The following is a 25,158-nucleotide window of genomic DNA, read 5'->3' on the forward strand; positions in this document are numbered from 1 at the left end:
GTTACCTTTGTGTGTAAAGGCCACCAAGTGTCAGTGAAGGTACAAATAGCAGACAGCCGAGTGGTGGGCACTGGGAACTGCTGGAGTCCGTCATCTGCAGCATCTTCCAGAACCACCTTCAGAGAAGGGTCAGGAGATGAGTGCAGCTCCAGGGGGCAGAGAGCCAAGGACACCCATGGGGAATGAGGATTAAGCAGGAACATCTCGAGGTGAGAGAAGTGGTGCTGGTGGAGGGTGAGTGTTGTGCAGACTTGGGTTCCAGCCCTGCTCTGCCAGGAGTGGCCAGGTGACCTGAGCACTTAATCCTGCTGTTTGCTCATGTGTGTTCTGTAGTTGGGAGGGTTTGCTTGCTTGCTTGTTTTTGCAGGAGAGGGGTGGTGAGAATTAAGAACAGTGAATGCTAAGTTAGTGATACAAATAAAGCACTAATTTTTTTTTAAATGAACATACTTATGTGTCAGCAGGAATAGATTCAGGAGACCTTGTAGAATAGAATACATTAGTTTAGAGTCTATAGAATAGATTCAAGTTACCCTTGGTTCTCTGGAAACAGTATTTAAGAGAAGTCTTCACTATCTATTGGTCTCAAATACCCTCAAAATCTGTAGGTTTGTGTTTGATACTCTCTAATTCAAAGGTGTTTTCTAGGCCTCTTGCTGTTATAAACAGAGTACAGGCCCCAGGACCTGATTAGTGGCTAGCTCACAGCCAAACTTCACAAGGCAGATTTTACAGGCCCCGAATTTACACTGAGTTCACTCTAAACTACCCTTTCAGTTAAGTTAGCTACTAGTGTGCCTCCCTTCTCTGCAAATGCTGAGAGTGGACTATTCCATGGTTGTCCATTTCATTCCACAATATTGCTTGCTGCAGGCTGATGCTCAGCTGTCTTCTACCCCCTGAACCAGGACTCCTCCAGATGCAGGCCAAGTGTGACTGTGGCAGGTGGCAGCATAGGTGACATCTAACAGCTCTACTTCCGTTCAGAATTTCAGTAGGAAAAGTAATTTGTTCTGAGTTTTGTGGCTCTCATTCTTGGCTGCCTTATGTACACAAGCAGAGGTCAACAGAGAATGCAGACCTGCTGACTCTGATCTTCTGTGAAGTAACTTATACCTTCTGGTTCTGGCATATCTCAACTTTTCCATCTCAGATTACCTGGAAAGGGGTGTAAGTTGAGGAGTGGACAGCAAGTATAATTTATATATATATATATATATATATATATATATATATATAAAACAAATACAGTGGGGCTGACATAATCCTGGTTCACATTACAGTTGAAAAGGTAATAGAGAATAAAAGGAGAAAAGCTGTCAGAACTGAGGTTAGGAGGGCTATGAGCACTTGGATTTCAAAGGGTGGGTCAGAAGATTTCAAATGAGGCTTTTTCCCTAATGTCTCCATTTTTGTTAAGGATAAAATTTGGTAGGTATCTGTGTTGCTGACCAGTGTGAATCCATGAAAAACTTGCTAACGAGGAGTCTAAAACTTTGGCTAACTTCTCTCTCCCACAGGACTCAGTGATGGAGAAATCACTGGAGATTTTTGGAAAGGGGCTGTCAGAGTCTGTAGGTTTGCACACTTTAACTGACTCAGCTTGACAGGTGCCCCTGGAGTTTGGAGAGCATGAGATTTTGGGTGTCTGTTTCTTACCTGGAACAGTTCTCAATTAGGAAAGGGGCTGGTTGAGCTGCCTAATGGCACAGCCAGGAGAGCTATCTAGATGAAAACATTGGGCAAAAGTGAACACCCCGAGAGGCCGAGTCAGCCTAAAGGGCTCCCACCCAGAGGCCGTCCTGAGAAGACAAGGGAGCCAGTGTCCAGCCAGAAGTGGGGCCATCTGCCCCTGAAGGAATGGAGAGGTCTCCTGTGGGAAAGTATCTTGAGAACTCACTGAAAAAGCTGGTCTGGGAGAAGAACAGGCCAGGCTTGAGAACTCATTTCAGTTGAATCTGAAGGCAGGAAAAAGCTGATGTTGAAGGTGAGCATTTTCTATTACTCAGGGAAGGGTCAGCCTTTCTCTTCTGTTGGGCCTTGAGTGGGTTGGAGCAGGGCCATCCACAATGGGGAGGGCAGTCTGCTTTTCTCAATCTTCTGATTCAAATGTTAATCTCATCCAGAAACACCCTCCCAGACATTCAGGATAATGTTTAACCAAATATCTACGTGCACCATGACCCAGTGAAGTTGACACATAAAATAAACCACCAGAACACCCTTCCCCTACCTCCCTAAATAAGGCACTAACGTAAGCCCCTACAAGTACTGATTTAATTTAGACTTCAGTAGTAGCAAAATGTAAGAAGTAAAGAAAACCTCATGAGCCCTGCAAATGCCTCTACATAGAGTACAAGGTACATTTCAAAGTGTAGGTCCAACCTCAAAAAACTGTATTATTCAGCCAGGTCAGTTTGAGAAAGCACGAACAAAGTTGTAGTAGGCAATCTTGTCATCTCCATGAGAGCACAATCTGATTAACTGCAGAAGGGAGAAAAAGGAGCCAGTGAGACAGACATGCAAGGCTGCTGCTGCTTATCTGCAGAGTGCACATAATAATAATGACCCCTAGACCTAACCAGTTCAGAATTTTATTATCCTCAGTTGATTCTGAAACGATCCTGAGAACCTGGTCAGTAGGTCAGATTTTATCCTCATCTCACACTTCACGAACTCAAAACTCAACAGAGTAAATGGCCTGCCCAAGATTTCAGAATTATCATTTATATTTATAAAGGCATTGTCACTTCCAAAGTACTTTTGTTTATATATTAAAATACAAGAGTTTGGGGCCTCCCCGGTGGCGCAGCGGTTGAGCGCTGGGTTGCGAAACTGCGCGCGGCCTCTGCGGCGCCGGTTCGATCCCCGGCTGCTCCCCGGCCACCAGAGGAGGGTCCCACATGGCGTGCAGACCTCTCCTGCCGCCCGCTGCTCCCCTCAGCAGTGTACCTCGGTCCTTCTGCCTGCTCTGCTCCCTGCTCTGGCTCTGGTGAATTCTCTCACCCTCCCGTGCTTCTGACTGTACCCAGTGCATGTATAAACAAAACAAACAAACAAACCAGCAAACAAATAAATAAAGCATGCCTCTATAAAAAAAAAAAATAAAAAAATAAAATACAAGAGTTTGTCCACTGAGCCTGCACAGGCTCTTAAAATAGTAAGTTGCTGTTATCACAGCCTAATAGAAGAATCTAGTTATGCCACATGTTCAAATCATGTTTGCTGAAATTCAACTGAGCAGAAGCAGAGGTTACCTGTATAAGATGCCCATGCCTTCCCTGTCCCACTTCCCACTGACTGCAAGTCCTCTCACCCATGTCGGGTAACTTGCAGTACAAATGATTTAAAATGTCCAAAGCTGGGTATGCTGTCAGTCTGAGATTTGGGAAGCTAAATGGATGTTTGGTCCATGAGAATACCCTTCTAACTCCCTCCCCCACTCCTTGCTATCTGTCTATGAAAAACGCTTATCTCCAACCTAGTCACTCCAGCCCTAAACAAAAGCCTTCCTGAATGAATCTTTATTTCCGAACATCCCTTTTTGCCACATAGCCTTTAGAAGATCTATAGGTAGTAGCTCAATGTTCTTAATCATTGAGAATGTATTAATGATAAGCTACAATTGCTGGCAATTTGGGGAGAAACTTTGTTCTGACTTCTAGGGAACTCTGCCTAAAGGGGTTTATTAGGGGAAAAGGCCTGAAACATGCGCTTCAACTCACTCATGAAAATTCTACAAGAATGTCCATGTCATTCCTCCACTTACAGTTGGCCATGTAACTCCTACTGAAAGATGTGGCTACCCTTGAACAGAGGTCACGCCCTCTTCATGCTAGCCCAGATAATGGGCTAATGCAGGTTTCAGCTGTGCCAAGGGCTGCCCACCATCCTGCCCAATCCAACTGCCTCTCTGTCTTCCCTTAGTGGCTGCCACTCCAGGATCACCTCCTTCAGCCCTGAGATGGCTTACCAGCCACTGTGTACTGTCCAGCCCCATGCCTGCTGAAGGAGATGCCTTACAACAGATTAGAAAAGAATGCCAATACCAGAAATCAAGAAGGTATAGATCTGATTTGAACATCTTAAGTCTTCCCTAGTTAAAATGAAGTCACACAAAATTGCCTTTAGGAGACAATGAAGGTTCTCAGCATCTGCAGTCAACCCAGCCGAGTACTCATACTGACTGACCTCTTTAATCAGGGAGTCATCAACTGGAATGTTTAGAGAGTCACAGATTTTAAAGAACATCTCTTTGTCCACAAATCCTGAAGCTTCCTTGTCACAATCTTGAAATGCTTCACTGATGTTTTCTTTGCATGGATGATCTTTTAGCTGCTTGTGGATTGCGTCTATCAGAGCTTCCAGTTCTTGCATGCCTGGGTCCTCTTCAGTGTTCTTGCTATAGAGACAGGAAAGAAATGACTGGATGGAGTAGTTGTCCTTGACAAATCTTATCTCAGTGACCACAATTCTCACTTGGTGAAGTCAGGGAAGCTTCTATGACAGTTTTGATGCTGAGGTGGGGCTAGCTGATGGCCACCATCTGCATAGGAAGGTGTTAGTGGGGGAAGTTTTTTGAGCTGAAGCCCAGTTTCCTTTACTGGAATCCGTTAAATCACTGAACTACAACAAGTCAAGTTTAACATCGCTACCATCTCTGGTTTGGTGTTTGTGGGAATAACATCTCTCTCACTGCTGTTGCAGATATAGAGCATCCATGTCACATCATCTAAAAATAAATGCATTCATAAAAACACTGTCTATATGTATATAGACAGTGCAGTCAGGAATTTCTTATACTTTTAATACTTTAGTCTTTCCTCTCTAATTCACCCCAAATTTTTGGAAAGGTTTTTTTTTTTTTTAAGATTTATTTATTTTTATACAAGAGCTGGGGTACAGGCCAGAGGCGCGGGAGGGTGAGAGCATTCACCAAAGACAGAGCAGGGAGCAGAACAGGCAGAGAGACCAAAATACACTGCTGAGGGGAGCAGCGGGGCATGACAGGAGAGGTCTGTTGAACCATGTGGGATTCTCGCCAGCCAGCCAGGATCGAACTTGTGCTGCAGAGGCTGCGGACAGCTTCACAGTGCTGCCCTCAACCCGCTGCGCCACCGGGGAGGCCCTTGGAAAGGTTTTTTATGGAGGTTAAGAGACTGCTCTGTGTGATGGATTGAGAAGTTTAGACTTAACATTTACTGAAACGAAGAGAAGTTAAGAGTCCAAAATATTAGGAAGAGGAAGGTCTACCTCTTAAAATCACAACAAGGATAGCAGAAGTCTTACTTCAATTGCCTCATTTCAATTTCCTCTGGACATGAAAGTACAAATAAAAAATGAAAGAAGTTTAGAACTGGAAAAGACTCTTATGTTTCATCTTTATAAATACACTCTGGAACAAAACAGAGCTTGAATAAACTCTGTTTAGCTTTCCTTCCTTTTTTTTAATAATAAGAAAACAGACTTGAAGACTTAATCCCAGAAAAGGCAATAGCTTATCCCAGATCTCTGTTAGAGGCTAGATGAGAACTAACATCTCATTCAAATTCTAGCATGTTCTTTCAAGTATGGCCAACCACTTTGTATGAACACTTTTCCTTTCATATCTTCATAATACCAATCCACCATTGTTTTATTATTCCTATTTTTCTTATATCTAACAGTAAAAATAATTCACACTCCAAAGAGTCTCTCATTTCCCATTTTGACCTGCTGGAGACCTTTTCTGGGAAGGTATAAAGTGGTATAACCTCTCAGGAATAATTTGGAAACATGAACCAAAAATTCAGCAAAGAATTTCAAATGTTTTATCCTAAGAAAATAAACCTGAGTTTCATACAAAGATACATCTATAAGGCTGTTTTGAGATAACCTAAATATCCAAAAATGGGAAATTGGTTAAATAACATATACCGTCACCAGGCAATACAATAATGATACAACTATTGATGATGCAGAAAAAGTAGAAAGAGATAGTGAGAAAGTCTAGATACAAAATATGCAAAGAATGCTAGTTTGTGTAAAAGTTGTGGGGGGAATAATAATATATATTTTAATTTACTCTTATTATATAAGGAAATCCTGGGAAGATAATAAAAAAAAGGAAGAGTTAGTTACCTATAGAGGATGGAGGGTAAAGAGTAGGTAGATGGAAGATGGGGCGGGAACAAAATTTTCATTGGTCCCCTTGTGTATGTAACTATGGGAATGGGATACTGACTCAAAAAAATTATCAATGGTTTATAAAATATTTCATGACATTAGGAATGTTCATGATTATACTAGCAAGTGAAAAAAAACCTGGAAAAATAGTATGATTGAATTGTTCCATTTTATATGCATATTGCAAAATATTGGAAGTAGTCATATCTGGGTAGTGAGATTTTAAAAAGTATTTTTGCTTATTTTTATTTCTATTTCCTAAAGTTTTACTCCTTGAATATGTATTATGTTCATTATGGGTATGTGTTAATTTGGTAGTAAGACAAAACCAATAAAAATTGTTATAAAAATCTCCGGTATCTAAATGCTATCTGGCATTATTTATCATAGAAGCAAAATGTTTATCTTGACAGGGTTAAGTTCAATCATACATTCTAAAGTATAAATGACTGCCAGGGAGCTATTTTAGTGGCAGAAAGCAGTCAAATCAATTTCTCATATCTTCCCAGGAATTACAACTATCCAGCACGTATACAATATGATTACCCAATCATTTTGCGAAAAGAAAATAACTCCTCCTTTCTGAAGAAGCCAGATACCCATTTCTCTTCATAGGGGAAATACCCATGGCATCTGCTGCCTGTGAGCAAGATAAGTAGATGCACTGAGAGACTGCAATAGGTGGTATTCTTTAAGACAGACCTTGTGAAAATAATAGCCCCTAATTTGTTGCAAGGGCTCAAGCCAGAACCCTTTCTGTAGGAGAGCTGCAAGATCCAGGGTAAGGCTTGTTCGACAGGTTAACAAGGGAACACAGAGGAGGATGGTTATCCTTAACAGTCATTGCCAGCTGCGAGATGGCTGGGTTCCCAACATGCCAGGTGCAGCCTCTGCCAAGTCCTCCATTGCCCTACCTTTACTTTCCATAAAAGCAAATGGGAGTTTTATAGGCTGATTTCTCTCCCACTGGTAAGAGGGATGCCATGGTTTTCTCTCTGCTGTTAGAATACTTTTCCGTAAGTACCCTGAAAGGGCTTTTTCTAATTTATCAAGAATTAAATGGAATTCACCTATTTTCTTACAAAGCAAACAGTCTGTGCTCTTGTTCTTCCTTTCTTACAGTATGTTTTGGGTAGTGAGCAACTCTTTGATACCGACCATGTGTTAGAAATTTTATGTGTGGCCATTTCAACTACAAAGATTCCGTGTTGCCCTCTTAGTCCAATCTTAGCTCTTGATATATCCAGAGCCTCCCCCTTGCCCCAGTGCCAGAGCAGGCAGTCACTTGCCCAGAGAGCTTCAGACAGTCAGACATCTTTTCTGAATAACAACACTCATGATTTCTCAGTGCTTTTATCTCAACTAACATTCAGTGCATTCACTGAACTATTTATTAAACATGTATGGCTCAATGCCAGCATTATAATAAACTGTTGAGTATAACAAGAAACCTGTCTCTACTAAGAATCCTTGCTCTTAAGAGAAGCAATAAGATACTGACTTTAAAACCACCAAAGAAGAGATAAATTGACAGTTCCCATTTAAGAGCAATACAGAGGATGAAAGAAAAGGAGAGCCAAATTGAGGAGGTGAAATTTGATCTAGACCTTGAAGGATGTGAATACTTGGACCTATAGAATAAAATAAAGGAACTCAGATGATGAAAACAGTCCTAGAAAAGGCATGAAGAAGGGAATTCTTGAGGTTTATTATATTAATACACTAAACTCTCTGAGTGCAGAGTAGAAAGGTAAGCTAAAAAACAACTAAGTTAGATAATCATTTGGAGCCACACTGTGGAAGATCATTGATGCCAGACTAAGAACTTTAGAATTTTGTACTTAAATGATAACAGCTTTGAAAAAAAAATAGTATGATGAAGAAATCAAAGAATATCAAAAGGAAAATAAAAAAATCAAAACCAATGATATAGAAATGCAACACACCAAGACTAATGGGAATGAAAATATAAAATACCAAAACTTACGGAATGCAGCAAGAACAATTCTAAGAAGGCAGTTTATAGTGACAAATGCCTACATTAAGAAAAAAAGCTGTGACTATTCTGGAAGTCCAAGATCATGGCCTTTGAAGATTCCAGATGGTAGCTGGCAAGGCTCTCCCTGGTTCACAGAAGTACCTTCTCTTTCTTTTCACATTGTGGAAGGAGGATAGCAAACTCACTGGCATCTCTTGTATAATGTGCCCCATAATCCCTTTCATGGGGGTCTGCCCTCATGATCTAATCACCTGTGAAAGTCTCCACCTCCTAAGTCCATCAACAGAGTATCAGGATTTCAACATAAAAATTTTGGGAGGGACAAAAATATTCCAACCATAACACACACCATATATCTGATAAGGAGTTAATATCTAAAATATATAAGAATCTCAAACAACTCAGTAGCAGGAAAAAAAGCAATCCACATGGGCAAAAGATCCTGAATAAGCGTTTTTCCAAAGAGGACATACAAATGGCCAAAGGTACATGAAGAAAATGTTAGCATCACCATCAGGGAAAAGTAAATTAAGATCACAGTGGGCTATCACCGCACACCTGTTAAGATGATACTTATCAAAAAGGTAAGAGGTAGCAAGTTGGCAAGCATGTGGAGAAAAGGGAGCCCCTGTATATTATCGGTGGGTAAACTGGTATACCACTATGGAAAATAGTATGGAAGTGTCTTAAAAATTAAAAATAGAACTAATATATGATCCAACAATTCTACTGGGTGTTTACCCAAAGGAAAAGAAATTATTATCTCAAATTAATATATGCACCCCCATATTCACTGAAGCACTATTCACAATTGCATATTTGTAATTGTCCACTGACAGATGATTAGATTAAAAAATATGGCATGCATATACACAAATATGTGTGTACACAGCACACAGATATACATATACACACAATGAAATACTATTTGGCCATAAAAAAAGAAAATCCTCCCATTTGCAACAATATGGATGAAGCTGAAGGACATTATACTAAGTGAAATTACCCAAATAGAGAAAGAAACATACTGAATGACTTCACTTATATGTGGAATCTAAAAAATTTCAAATTCCTAAAAACAGAGAGAAGGGTGATTGCCAGGGACTAGGGCATGGGGTTGGAGGAAAGGAGACATTGATCAAATTGTACAAAGTTTAAGTCATAAGATGAATAAATTTGGGGGATCTAATGTACAGCATGGTGATTGTAGTTCTAATATTGTACAATATACTTAGAAGTTGCTGAAAGAATAGATTCGAGCATTCCAACCACACACACATGCAAATGCTAATGGTGTGAGATGATGGATATGTTAATTAACTTGATTGTGATCATCATATCTCAATGTGTACACATACAAATCATCACATTACAAAACTATTAAATAGATAAGATTTGGTCAATTAAATCTCAATAAAATGGGGGGAGCACGAAAATAGTGTAATGAATTCAGAGCCCAGTCCCAGGACAACTGGTCTGGTGATACTGCGGGAAAGGAACTAAGGAAGAGAGTGGAGGGAGTGCTGAGTAAGGGGCATTGTGAGAGCCCAGGTAGGAGTAATGGGAGTATGGCACACACTGGTGGTCACCTGCCTTGTATTCATCCTTTCCTTCTTCCTAACAGAACCCTTATTTCCTTTGGAGCAGAATTAGGATTGGCTGTGTTTACAGACCAGACAATGAGATACAAGCAGAAGTTGCTAGGTGGGGTTCCCATCAGGCCCTTTAAAAACAGGAAAGACAATTGAGGGACTCATTTTTCAGTCTTTAACCCTTTGTCTTTCCCGTCTTCCTGTGTGGAACATAGATGCAATGTTGGAGATGGGACAGTGACTTCATGACCACGGTGTAAAAAGCGCATGGACCAAAGCTACTTGCTAAGAACATCTGAGAAGAGAGAAAAAATCAGGTAAAGGCACCACACCAGCTCTGGACTGCTAACCTCCAGACATTGTGTTCTATGAGAAATATAAAACTCTACTGAGTAAACTAATTTGCTTCTATTGCAAACAAATGCAACTGCTAACTGAGTGCTTTAAATTATGAAATTTAAATTTAAATTAGTGAAAATGAAAAGAAGCTGGAGATGAGATATTGCAGAACAAAATAAAAGAACTTAGTAGTTTATTGAATATTGTGCAAAATAGAAGAGGTCAAAGATATCTCCAAGGTAAATGGTACAGAAATATGACTAAGATAAAGAGGGGAATTACATTAATTGCTTGCTTCCTACATGCCAGATACTATGCTGGTACTTTACATATGTTCTCACAACTCACTGCTATCACAACTTTATGAGAAAGGTTGACAGAAAGAAGGAAACAGGGAAGAAGTAACAGTAAATGTGTCAGAAAGATGAGAATGGTTTTGTTTTTAATTGTACAAAGAGCTGGCGGCTCTGTTGCATGGAAGCACATGACAGGAAGCAGGATCTAGGAGTACAACCAGGTGCATGGGCAGGTGGGAGAACAAGTTATTTAAACACTCTATCAAGAGAGTTGGAGAAAGCAAACAAGAGGACCAAAACACAAGCCTTGAGAAACACCACCACACATACAGACAGTAGTAGGGGAAAGATTTTTAAAAATTAGGCTTCCAGGAAGAAATAGAGGAGAATCAGACTCTTATTAGATCTGAAGAGAGTGAGTTTCAAAAAGGGAGTGGTAAAGAATAATTTGTATTACATATAGACCAGAATGGCTAACCACTAGACCAGGGGGTTGACAAACTTCAGTCCACACAAAGCCAGCTTGCAGACTGTTTTCCTATGCAAAGTTTTATTGGAATTTAGCCATATGCATTCATTTACATATTTCCCATGGTGGTTTTCACCCAACAAGGACAGAGTTGAATAGTTATAGCAGAGTGGTATGGCCCACAAAGCCTAAATTATTACTATTTATCATGTATTATCTATCTATCTTTTTACAAAACAAGTTTCCCAACCCCTGCCCTACACAACGAGTTCACTATTCCCGTAAGCATTTATTAAGGTCTGGCACATGGTATAAGCTGAAACATCTGTTGAATTATTGAATAATGATGACAAGATATCATTAGGTTGGGAAATAATGACCTTTAGGAAAGCAATTTATGAAGAATGTCTGAATTTTGGAGCAGTTGGAAAGGAGGCAATTACAAACATAAAATAGAAGAATTAAATTTGGAGAAGTGGGCACTACTTACTCTGACAAGAAGGTAAAGAGAGGATGAGTGATAGTACAGAAACACTCAAAGGTGAAGAGTGGGAAAACTGTAGAAGCTGACACTGGATCATATTTGAGATCGACTGCAAAGTGAATATGGAAGCGCTTGGGCTGAAAAAAAATGGGAAAAAATTAGAGTATCTGGAAATGTCTACATGGGGAGGGTGGGTGGAAGTGAAGTAGGTCATTGAACAGAGGAGAAGGGTCCTCTTCAAGCTGAAGAGCACAAATGGGCTAACAGAACAAGAATACTGTAAATTAACACATGGTCAGGGGGAGGATTATGCTACTCACACATGGAGATTACATGTTGAGGAGCACATTGATGAGCCCTTGTAATCCATGAGGCTGACTTTGACATACTGTAATGGGTACTCCAGACCCAAAAAGAACTTAGATGGCATTAATACTCAATACCGGTGCACTATTTTAATTTTCTGGTTCAGAGGAAGAAAAAGACTAGCTCTACATTTTACCATCTTGTAACTGATACAAAAAACTGACACTTGATACAAGTTCTCAGTTCTGACAAATAGTCAGGATCCCCTTTCATTACTCTAAGCAATAAGAAGTCATACAAAGGGTTCGTATTTTCTCACAGCAAGATTTTTTTTTTTTTTTTTTTACCAGATAGAGAATGTTAGGTACCACAGACAGAATGGCTGGAAGATGTGGAAGCATTACATGTAGGTTTGTATCATCTTCATTTTCTCTCACTCATCTCTAAAATCGAAACAAGAATAACAGTGGATCTCAACTCAGAACTGGGATTTTTCTTTACTTTTACTGGTATCTTATTGTAAGTGCCATTGAACTATCTTTTCTTCATTACAAAATTGGAAGGAAAAGAAAATTCTACCTGGTAGTATGCTAAAGCAAGATTTCCAGAATTGCTGGTATATGCACAAACATGGGGAAATTATAGAAACACACTTCTGAAAAGTACTTGAATTAATTGTATGGCCATATGACCTTAGTGCTGCCTCGACAACAAACTGTCTAGACCATTTGGCTCCCACTTTCCAAGACAGATGCCATTCTTCATTAGTCCTGAGACAAATTATTTTTCAGATTTTTCACATCTCTGGAATTAGAATGCATTTTTAATTGATGGTGAATATCATTTATAATTGACAGCTTTTTCTTTCTTAATATAAAGTAAGACCATGCATTTATTTTCATTTTATGTTTATAAATTATTTACTTCCTTTATATAATTAAAGGAATGAAGCATTTCTTTCACAGCTTTTCCTCTCATGAAACCTCCAACACCATTCCTCATTCTCCCTACTGCACTACTACACTAAAAATAGAGACATAAGCAGAAGAAGCCCCTCAATAGTATCTACCCAACTACCAGCATCTGTATCCACCCACCCTGTCCTCCTGATGGTTACCATAGATCAAGTTTCAAAGGGTAATCCCAGGACACCTGAAGGTTCTTGAGTCCCTTTTTGGGGTCTGTGAGTTTAAAACTATTATAATAAATCATTATTTGCTTTTTAACTCTTGTTTTCTCACAAATGCATGGTGGGGGGAGTGTTCCAATGGTTACATAACTAATGATATCATTAGTTATAGAAGTCAGAATGCAGAAGCAGGTGAAAATCCAGCTATCTTCTATTAATAAAGTCAGACATTAAAGTGACTTACAAAAATGTAAGAAAAATCGCCACTCTTCTTTTGGAAAATCCAATTGTTTTTCATAAAAAAAAGTCATTTGAATTAACATAAAATGAGTTTATTATTGTTTTTTAAAGCAAATTTAAAAGAATTTAAAAACACATGTACTTTCCAAAATGGTAAATATCAATAGCTATAAAACTCTTTGAGGTTCTCAAGAACCTCAGGAACCCCACAGAGCATAGGTTTGAGGACCACTGCCAGAGAGGAAGGCTTTTAGTGAAAGCCAATTCCTCCACTTGTGTACTAACCCTATTCTTTTCCACATATTCATAAATCCCCCAACAGACACATTTGTCATTATTTCCCTTCTGCAGAATCACTCCCAGTTACATTCAAGAATGCTGTTATTTATTCTTTCAAAAATAAACCAAAAATCCATTTTCTTGACTCCATTTCATCTTCCAGCTACTGCGCCATTTCTCTGTTCCATTTGCAATAAACCTGCTCTAAAGGATTGTCTATATTTCCAGTTTCAAATTCCTCTCCTTATTCTCTTTTAAATCTAATCCCATCAGGTTTTCCTACTTTTCCCATTCCACTGACATACCTCATCAGGCCTCCCGCCCCCCCCCCCACTGCAATCCCCCATTGCTAGATCCAGCTGTCACACAATGAATCATTGTCTTCCTTGATATACAGGTAATTCTTCTTTTACGTGGTTCCCATATGCATGAATTTCAATTACCACCTTTTAGTTTAGTAGCCTAGTCCCCCAATAATAAATTCGAGTTTCAGTTACCACAATCTATTAATAAAGCACAAATTCACTGTCAGATTTTCAGTCCACTAATCAGTCCACAGTTGACACGTGCACATAGTGATTACTGACAATCATACCAAAGTCTACAGGGCACCTGTTTTTCAATCCATACACAGACTGCAAGGTTTATAGCTATGTTGTCTCCTCATCTCTCAGGGATAAACCCCCATGACATTTTACAAAAATGAATACATGAAACAGGGAATTGACCAAGAAAGGTGAAAGTGCAGTAAAGAAACAAAAAACAATAATGCTAGAAGTAAAATTCAAATCAAGCAAAATGGAGGTATGGAAGAAACAACTGGGGAAAGGCAGACACTGCTGCATTTGAGAGACCTCAATAAGCAGCCAGAAACAGTCAACTTTTGACAGAACTGAGGGAAGTGGCTGGAATGAAAAGGATGACGTGATCCCACAAGCTAGCAAAAAATATCACACCAAAAGACCCCTCAGAGATATTTCACCATCACTGAAGAAAGGTTAGGCTTATTATTTTTGCTTTTTGAAATCAAAAATAATAAGATCTTGGAAGTTGATCCAATCTTAAAAAAAGGAAGACAATTTGTCAAGTGTGGAAAAAATGTCTGCTCTGTACCATAAGTTATGATGAAAAGAAGTCAAAGATTGTTCAAATAATACTTGATAGGATTTTTACAAAAAATAAAATAGTTTTCAATGTTGCCAATATTTTAAACTATAGATTAAATATTAAATAAAAATAAAAAAATAAAAATATTAAATAAAAATTAAATTTTATTTAATTTAAATAGTAAATAAAATTTACTATTTTTTTTCATTTTTTATATATTTGTAACCATCAGAGTTTTTGTGTTGTGAAAAAAAAGTTTAAAGATCACAGAATAATAGTAAATTTTCTCTTCAATGATTAGGACGGCTCTACCCGGCCATTTTTGAAGTCCTGCATTGCTGTGTTGGGGGGGTGTGGGGGGGTACTGTCTGCACTTTCTTCATTTGGCTTCCAGGATACCACACCCATGTGTTTTTCTTCTCCCTCACCGGTTGTCCTATCTCAGCTACTAGTATTGGTGGACTCTGTCCTTAGAGCTAGTCTCCTCATGTACACCAACTCCCTTAGATTTTACCTAGTTCTATGACTTAAAATAAAATTTATATACCAACAACTCCCACATTTATATCTCCAGCTCAGACATTTCCCCTGAACTCCAGATCAATATACCTGAGAGATGGTTTGATATCTCTACTGGGATATCTAACGGGTATTTTAACTAGTATATCCAGATATGAAATCTCCACCTCACCACCCAGCAAGAAAAACCCCTCCTCCACCCATAATGTACATCTTCCTCATCTCAGTTAATGGCAACTCCTTTCTGGCAATTGCTGAGACAAAAACCTTGGACAAAAACCTTAACTACTCTTTCTCTTATGTCCCCTGTATAATGTCTTAAATCCTATTGGGTCTGCCTTCAAAATATGGCCCAAATCAGCTTTTTCCCCAGTCTTCACTAATATGACCCTCATCAAGGCACCATCATCTGTTGCCTGATTACTGCAATGCTTTCCTAACTAATCTCCCTCCAAATTTATTCTTAACCTCATAGCTAGGGTAGTTCTTTCAAAACATTTGTCAAACTTTGCCACTCCTCTACTCAGTGTCTTCACAATGGCTCCCTCTCCATTTCACTCAGAGAAAAGTCAACATTTTCCCAAAGACCTAGTACATCCTACACAATCTGGTCCCTTGTTACTTTTTTAATTTTATCTTCTATTCCTTTTCCTGTCACTCATTCCATTCTAGTCAGTTTCAAATGCTTACCTTTTGCCAGTCCCTTAAGTAATCTAGGCATGATAGCACTCACAATTCCTTCTTTCTAGAAAGTTTTTTTTTAAGATTTATTTATTTATGCATACAAGAGCTGGGGTACAGGCCAGATGTGTGGGAGGGTGAGAGGACTCACCAGAGACAGAGTGGGGAACAGAACAGGCAGACTGACTGAAATACACTGCTGAGGGGAGCAGCAGGTGAGACAGGAGAGGTCTGCTTTGCCATGTGGGTAGCTCCCTGGCCGGCTGGGTTCCGAACTCGTGCTGCAGAGGCTTCGGATTGCTTCATAGTGCAGTGCTTAACCCCTTGCGCTACCAGGGAGGCCTGAAAGTTCTTTCTTAAGACATATACACTGCAAACTCCCTTACCTTTAAGTATTTGCTCAATGTCACCTTCTCAAGATATAACCACCTCTCCCAGTAACTGCAATCTACCAACTGCCTCCTGAAATCCTTCCAACCTTTATTTTGCTCCATTTCTGCATAACACTCATCACCTAAGAAACTATATAACTTACTTGTGTTGTTATACAGCCAGCTTAAGTCAGTGTAGAAGGCCAACTCTGTGAGGGCAGCAACTTATATAATAATGTTGAGAAAGTTCCAAGTTACTATATTGGACCCAGAGACATTCTGTGTATGTCTAATAACTTCAAACATCTAAAATGGGATTATCCATTCATTTTAATCAAGAACTATTTCCTGAATAACTCTTATGTGCCAAAGCCTAGGTGGTCAAACATACTTTGCCAGTTCTGTTGCAGGAGCTTGCTGTTTTTGAAAGTGGTTCTGAACTGACAAGAGTGCTTCTGGTGAATACTGGGCAGCGTTGCTCTCCATGTACTTCAAAACATACTCATCTGTATCAAGGATGGTGAACCTGTGGCCAAATACTGGGGAGAGGGTAGAAACATGTTTAGCTTGGTTATGTTTCTATCAGGCAATTAGGAGTAAAATAATACTGATCCTCCAGTGACAGTCACACACACACATTTATGACCTAGACTAATGAACTTTTTCAATCGCTCTCTAAACTAAATAGTCGTTTTCTCAGTGTTTAGGAAACTCAGGGTTAAATCTACAGCTTACAAATATAACCAATTTAGAGTTTAATTGCTAAGAAAGGAAAAAAAGACACCATACAACATATGTTGCCACATATATGAGAATATTACTTTTGTCTCAGTTGGAATACAGCCCAACTGCTTCTTGAGTTAATTGAATTAAATTCCAACTAAGAAGGAGCCCTTCACTTACCTGGCTAGCAGGGAAGCCTAAGCTGAGTCTAGACCTACCCTCAATCACAGCACCAATGAAGAAGTCGCTAGGGCCATAGTAGTCGGGGTATTCCAACGAAGAGAATGGCTTCAGAACTTTTGTTCTGCCAAGGTACTTGCCACCAATTATACCAGAATTGCGAACAGGAGGCTCAAAGATACTGATCATGTCAGTGGCTAGAAAATAAGATAAGACAAATCGGCGGTCTTTGTCTTCTGGGATGGGGGATTCCTAGAAAGGTGAAAAGAGGATATCATGAAGGTTCATGATCTATCTCGATGCTTCCAAACGTAAATGCCTATAGGAACTGGGCATAAACATAAGCCCAACATATAAAGTATAATATAAATGAATTGTTTGAGGGATTCCGTGACTTGGAAAGTATATGCCTCATCTAATGAAGGCTGCCCCAACTCAACTTCAGTTGGTTGTAGCCTTGTGGGAAGGCAGGACTCATGTTGCGAGATCTTCCAATTCTTCATGAGAAGATAGAAATCTGGATTACTATTTAAAACCCCTGATTTTAAAATGTTGACTTCAATTCTTTCAAAGCAACATGTAGCCAAACAAAACACGTATACGGGCTACATTCTGCCCAGAGCCTGCCTGTTTGAGACCTCTTGGCTGACATTTTGTTCAACTTCACGGCAACAAGATGGTTATTCAAACTTTGGTTCTTTAAACAAATCTATTTATACATGTAATTTTCACAGGAATATTTGTGAAGAAAGGACTCAGTAATACAAAATCATAGACAAGACTTTTTCTGTAATAAATCAAATCACCGGATCCCTGAGAAATAAATTCCAAATACAACAAGCCTAATACAGACATGCTTATCCTTAACTAAAACCCTTTCATATTGTAACTTCAGCACATACTTTCATTCAGACCATGAAATTACTTGTGTAGTAATTTCTTGTTTATCATAGAAAGTAACTGAGTTTCCTTTTAGTGAAATAATCACCAAAAAAAGTTTCCAAACTTTATTTTGATAATAAAAAATGTAAACACATACCCCTACTATAGATAATAAAAACCAAATCATATCCCTTCTCTGCTCTCAAACCTCCAGATGACTCTCATTGTACTTAGAATAAAATGCAAAGTCCTGAGCAGGGCAATCATTCACCTGGCAGGAAAGAGTGTTTTAAACTGAAAAAAAAAAAAAAATTGAACTTTCTTTATTTTGCATCTTTGGAAAAATACAACAGAAAAGATCTCACGTTCTTCTCAGTATATATCAAGGGGTTCACAATAAAGTTTAGACTTACAGGAAAGCTGCATAAATAATAGAAAATTCTCATACTTCCACAAGCTTCTTCTAACATTAACATTAACATCATCACAACCATAGTACAACTAATAAACCCAAGAAAATAACAAACCAAATGTTATCAACTATTGAGTAAAACTACTGTCCTTATTCCAATTTCACCTGTTTTACACTTTCGTCCTTTTGTTTCAGGAAGCTATACATTTAGTCCTTATTACTCTTTAATCTACAATCTGTGAGCTTCTCAGTCTGCCTCTAACTTTAATGACTTGGACACTTTTGAAATGTACTGGGCAATTCTTTTGTTGACTATCCTTCATGCAGCTCATTTTAGCATCTTTGGCAAAATACTACAGAAAAGGCATCCTACCTTCTCAGCCAGATAAGGGGTTCACAGTATCAGTGTATGTCATGTGTGATGTTGCACTTGATCACTTGGTTAAGATGTCTGATGGGTTTCTCCCCTGTAAACTACCACCTTCACCTCTGCAGTTAAATATCTTGAGGAAGATAATCTGAAACTATGAAAATTCTGGTTCTCCTCAAAGGTTTTCTCACTATCAGTTTTTAAAACAAGCACTGCTTTTTGTATCACACTAAAAAAAAATTTCCCTGCTACAGCTAACTTAATTTTTACAGATACATTTTATTACCATTAAGAAATTTTATAGTTTGGTCTTTCACATTTAAATCTTCAATCCAGTCAAAACTGACTTCTATTTTTAGTGGGCAACTTTTTTCTTTTTTCCCCATAGGGATGTTTTAATTGTTCCGGTATCATTTATTGAAAAGACTTTCCTTTGTCAGTCCCTCTGCAGTACCATGTTTGTCATATACCTTAAGTGTTGATTTTATTCCATTGGTCAATTTTCTATCTTTGTACCAATATCACCCGTAATTACAATATTTTGAAACCATAGATCAGTTTGGGGTGAATATCTTTATAATGTTGAGTTTTCTAGCCAATGAATACACTGTATTCCTTCATTTATTTTGGTCTTTTTTCATTTCCCTCAATAACATTTTAGTTACAACACACCTTTTGTTTGATTTATTACTAAAAATGTAATATTTTTGATGTTTTGATAAATGGCATTTTTCTGACTTCACTTTTTGTATGTTGCCATTTATACATTAACTTTACCAATATATAATGTAGATTCTATTTGATTTTCTATATATACAATCACTCATTTTAAAAAGTGACAGTTTTATTTCATCCTTTCAATTCCTATTCCTTTGATTTCTCTTATTATTTTATGCTCTAGCTAGGACCTCCAGCACAATGATGACTAGAAGAGGGATAGAGAGCCGTTTTGCCTTGTTCCTAATCTCAGAGAAATCACTTTCAACATTTCACCACTAAGCATGCCACTTGCAGATTTTTGGTAGATATCCTTTATCAGACAAAGGAAATTCTCTTTTATGCTCTATTTATGAAGAGTTTTATTTTAAAACCATAATAGATAAATTTTATCAAATACTTTTCTGCACCTAATTTCTCTTTAATTCCATTACTATGATAATCTTTCAAAGCTGAAATCCTTTTTAGCTTTTAGTTCTCTGCTGAAATTCTCAATTCTGCCTTTATCTCCTTAAACAAATTAAATACACTTTTAAAGTCTGACTTTGATTAAACCAGTATTCGAAACCCTTATGAATCTACTTCTATTGTCTATTGTTTCTATTCCCTTTCCTTCAATGCCCTGTGTCTGGACATTGTATAATAGTTTTTTTTTTTTTTGAACAAGTAACATACATTGTATTTCTTAAATTGTTTACAGAAATAATTTGAAATCTATGGTGATGCTATCTTTAGAGAATTTATATTTGCATCTGCTAGACACATGGGGGTATTTCTCTTCCAGATTATTTTAACCTGATTCTGGAATTGAGATAATTCAGTACTTAGATATTTCAAAGTCAGACAAATAGTCCTTTCAAGGATTAGCCATATGTGTACTAAAGCACAAAGAGTTTACTAAGGTTTGTCCTTGATAGACCCTAGTTTGCAATGTTTCCCTTCATGGGTACTTCTTCTAGAATCAGCAAATAATTCCAAGGGAAAAATAGTTCCATTTGCCAGGCTCATTTCATTGGCCTTCAGTAGTCTCCTGCTTCTTGCTCAGTGATTCTTTACAACTTGTTATTCAGCACCTTCAAGCAGTAGTGTACATGCAGTGTGTGTGCGTGCACACACACACACACACACTCTCTCTCTCTCTCTCCAGTTGTTGTCCTAAGCAAGAGGGTTAATTCAAATTATCTAGTTTATCATTGTCAGAAATAGAAGTCCTCTACCACCAACTCTTCACCCTTTTGTACAGATCACATTTGCCCATGCTATTTGCACACATAGAAGACTGCTGTGAATACAATGTATTCTTTCTCCTTATTTAGCAATATCTAACATAATTAGTAGCAATTTTTACAATTGATTATAGAATAACTTTTCTAGGATTTTTAGGTATGGAAGGTAGTTTACAATCATAATTTATAAACTCATGCCAGTCCTATGCCCTTTTCATAGCCTAAGCATTATATTGGTTCTTGATCAAAGGAATGCTGGGTAAATAGTCAAAAGGCTTAATTTTGGCGCTGCCTCTGCCTTAGCATCATTGAGAACTGGAGCAAGTCAATTAGCCTCTCTGATTCTTATGTTTTGAAACATAAAATGGCATAATATCATATTACCAACTATTAGAGAGTACATTTGTAAATATGTTTAAATAAATTAATTCACTAATTCAAACTTTATTGAACCTATAAAATCTAGAAAGACATGATCTTGCCCTTAAGGAGTTTGTAGTTACTATATCAAAAATTTATTAAGTCTCTTGAATTTTAATGGTAACTCAAAGAACTTAACAGTGATGCAAAATCTTCATTAATCAGAATTCATAGGGTACGGAGTGTTCTAGTTGGCCTAGAGTTTGTTTGAACTCATTTCTTTTTAAGTTTTGTTCAATATTTTTCTAAAATATGTCAGTCAATCATGTTTTTATTTAAAAATTTTCTGATACATTTATAGTTTGAAAAATCACCTACCCATCCCTCTCCACTCACAATTTCTATTCCCAGAAATAACCTACTTCCATATTTCTTATTTTTGTCCATATTTCTAAATAAAATGCTTATATTCCTATTTCTACTTAGTTTTCCCCTATTTTAAAGATATCATACTTTCAATCCTATCAGGTAATCCAGCTAGTGAGTGGCATATTCAGCATTAGAATTTATGTCTATTTCCAACACCATGCTCTTAACCATTAACTATATATGTGCTCTTAAAGGCAACAGCTATTAAATTGGTATGGTTACATGTATTACATTTAATAACTATGAGATGCATCAAGCTAGATATCCTAAGTAATACTAAAAAATTTGTGAGACATAGTTCCTGCCCTCAAGGAAAGCATAGCACATGGGAAAGGCATACAAATATACAAATAATTTAAATATGTAAGATTCACAATTGCTAAATAAAAAAGGCCAAAAAAAAGGTGTGGCCAAATTTGAGGGTAATGGGAGAGATTAACCATCTATGAAAGATTTAGGGGGAGGATAGGACTTGAGATAGGTCTTGGTTCAGGGGCACCATACTTACTACTATCTGACCTGCCAATGCTTCTAAAGTAAACACATAACTCTGACAGCTCTGACTCTACAGCTTACAGACAAAATGAATACCTGTGCATAGTCTTAAGTACAGAATCTTAAAATTAAAATTATCCTCACCAGTGCAGCCAAATAACGAAGAACCTTGTTATCATTCACCAGCAGTTTAATAACATCTTTTTTTGGAGCTTTTGGAATAAGAACAAAGCAATTCTGAGCAGAGTCTTCAACTAATCCATAACCATTATAGGGAGGTAATTCCTGAAGAATGAAGAAAGCAAGAAAACAGGTATTTGTGTTAAAATTACATTAAAGGTAACAAAGTTTCTTTGAAAAAAATCTAGAATACATTTTTTCAAAAGCAATTTCTATATATACAAATGTCAGAAAAAAAAACATGGAATAACCTGTCTGTATTTATGGATTTTACATGGTGATCACTCTAAGTGGTCAAAGAAATGACAAATGATGCTCCAAAGTAACCGTCAGAGCTAGACTGAAACTATTGCTGATGTATATTTACCCTTTACTGCCAAAGCAGGGACTGGCCCTACTCCAGGTCCCCATTCCTGCCCTTGTATTGTTCCTTGCCCAGTGAAGCCCATGGATCTGCCTATAACTTCTGGCTGAGGGTGTGGGCCTCAGCCTGGCAGATCTGGCAACTTTTCTCAGCTCACCCAAAGTGTGTATGTGTATCTGTTAGAATTCTGGAAGAGGTGGTCTGGACTGAGTTCAAGCTACTTTTTTTTTTTTTTCATATTTACCTCTGTATTTCTGTTGACCTCGAAAAATAAGCAACCAATTATTTTACCAGCAAAATGGGTTTATTCATAGACATCACCTAAAAGCAGTTGGAAAGTGCAGTTTCATGGAGAAATATACGCACATTTCCCCAGAAGAAAAAAACGAGAGCTTTATGAAGTTGGGAAGGGTATTCTCATCGGTTGAACTGTTGCTTGGTAAAGAGTTTCTTCCTCCTCCACTAGGGCAGCAAAGCAGCATCACTTCTGTTTGGATTCTATAGAGTGAGCTGATGACAACTCTCTTCTCACCTTCTGACCCCATGCAAATGAGGTTTCTGTATATTAATGTTTACATTTTCTAGCATTTTTATTTCTTGATTTTCTCTCACTAAGCAGAGCTGACAGCCATATCTTACCAGGAATTCACACTGTGTCCTCACAGGACTCTCCCTTCTTTGTGAAAGGCCAAACTCAAGAAACCAAAGCAAATTTCAAATGCAGAAGGTAAATTTGGTGAGTTACATGAAAGTATAAGGTGAACTTAAATTTTTCATTCAGGTTTTATGAGGAGCTAAAAGCATCACTCTAGGATGCTAGCATTTGTTTTCCCTAAAACTTTAGTTTTTCCTCTGTCTCACCAATATTAGGCAGACTACAGCAGAATTCTTTTTCTGTAACTCCTTTTTGTTATGGTTTTACAGAAAACTCAACTTGTATCATACTTTTCACTTGTAGTTACCTTCTCCAAATCTTTTTATGTACTGTATTCAGGCACATCAACAAGTCAGTCTATGTGATCCCTGATAGCTTCTGTTGACCTCAAATAAAAGCAGTCAGTAATTCCAACCACAAAGAGGATTTATTTGAAAACAAAACAACAGAAGAAAGTACAGATTAGAGAGGGTGTTCATGGTGAGATCCATGTGCACTTCTGGAATCCAAGAAAAACAGCCCTCTAAGTTACCCCTGAGGACCTCTCTTTCAGTTCCACTGAAGGTAGAAGCAGTGGGAGATGCAGGACATCTTATATCTGTCATTTGATGTTGGGCTCCATAGTCTGATGATTTATACAAGTATGGGAACCCTTTCTAGCCTCCTGACCTCATTCAAATAGGACTCTAAATATTAATGTCCATACATCTGTCACAAGTTGGGTATTTCCTCAAAAACCAGTGGCTGCCATGGTCATCTAAGGTACAGTGCTTGGAACACTGACCTCTTAACTACTTCCTGGGGCTGTAGTTAATGTAATCATCAAGACATGGATCCAGTAGATGGACAATGACCTAATTTGCTCTAAAAGCAAAACCACTATTCAATGAATATGCAAGTTGCCACAAAGGGACTTTGGGTGAGACATGACCAGCTAACATTGGAGGTAGTCTGGAGGCTAGGCAGAAATACACAGTGGTGGCACCTAAACTTGCTTTATACCAGAACTATCACTCAATGAAAGCAGCCTGTTTGGGGGATGGGGTGGAGGTTGAGGGATTTTTGAAACTGGGAGGTAAGCCTCTGAGTAACATCCTTTCAAATTCCTTTTATGTTTCAACAGGTTTCTACCTGTTTTTCCTGAATGGCACCTCATATTCCCTGCTTAGAATGAAGACCTTCCCAAAATATCAGCCTATATGCCTTGGGGTCCTGGCACCTTGCTGCTCATACTGCTACTTGGGTCGTGTTCTAAGCCAGGTGAGCCACTCCTCTGACTAAATACATTATCAGTTCTAGATACTCCTGCTCAGATGATCCTTCCACTAGAATTTCTGCCCACCTATCTTAACAAAGCAAGGACACATGGAGTCAGAGGTCCATAATCCTTCAGATATTGTTTTCAGAGACCAGCTCCACAGCAGATTAGCTCTCCTAGTCCTGGAGTCTTCCCGTTTTCTACCAGCATGTCTCCAGATGGAGCCAGCCTGAGATAAGATATATCTGGCCATTGGAACTATGCTAACTTATTCCTGATCTAGCAAATTAACCGGGCCTATGGTTGTCATGATTCTGATATTGAATATATTCCCTTCATATCTGCTTCCATCCTTGACCACTGGATTGACTTTAGCTTTATCCCTCTAGACCCCGCCATGGTCGCCTATCCCTGCTTTCCAACTTCATCGCTCAAGGTTTAAATGATTGACATGCAATGACTAAAGAGAGCTAAAAGTTTTTGCTGTTTGGTAAGTAGGGTGCTCCTACTCATTTCCAGTAAGAAGAGTGCACCACCAAGTTGCAATCTCTATCCCACCTCTTGACTAGGTAAGACCCCTTTTTGTAAGAATGTTTTACATTTAATAGACCCATCCTGTACTTTACAAAGTCAAGTGATATGTTAGACAAGTCTTTTAGAACCAACATTTCATAAAAAATGACAGAGAAAGATTTGAATTTTAGTATGCTATGAGTGATATCTAACAAAACTGCCATGAACCAAAGTTGATACTGTGCAGTCCCATCCATGGGACTGCCCAAGTTACACTGTGTGTATATACATACACATACACACACACACACACACACACACATCCCCCCCAGGAACACAGGAAAGATGATCAACCCTGCCTAGAACTTTAGAAGTCTTCTTAGAAAAGAGGAGACTTAGACTAAGTCTCGAAGGATTG

The 25,158-nt window shown here is 38.3% G+C and overlaps 1 protein-coding gene across 1 annotated transcript in view; it reads right to left on the bottom strand.

Annotated features, from left to right (window-relative positions):
- Positions 1–2,412: 2,412 nt before the first annotated feature.
- The window catches only part of EFHC1 (EF-hand domain containing 1), a gene marked incomplete at its 3' end in the record, with an annotated part of 44,384 nt that continues 21,638 nt past the window's right edge, over positions 2,413–25,158 (bottom strand). The window contains exons 7-11 of the mRNA XM_084228218.1: positions 21,915–22,055; positions 16,918–17,131; positions 16,368–16,515; positions 4,192–4,402; positions 2,413–2,484 (exon numbers count right to left, since the gene is read on the bottom strand). Of these exons, the coding sequence (XP_084084344.1) occupies positions 2,413–2,484; positions 4,192–4,402; positions 16,368–16,515; positions 16,918–17,131; positions 21,915–22,055 (786 nt within the window). The remainder of the gene's footprint in view (positions 2,485–4,191; positions 4,403–16,367; positions 16,516–16,917; positions 17,132–21,914; positions 22,056–25,158) is intronic.

Source organism: Talpa europaea, assembly GCF_964194135.1.
Source record: "Talpa europaea genome assembly, chromosome: 2".
Taxonomy (NCBI): Eukaryota; Metazoa; Chordata; class Mammalia; order Eulipotyphla; family Talpidae; genus Talpa; species Talpa europaea.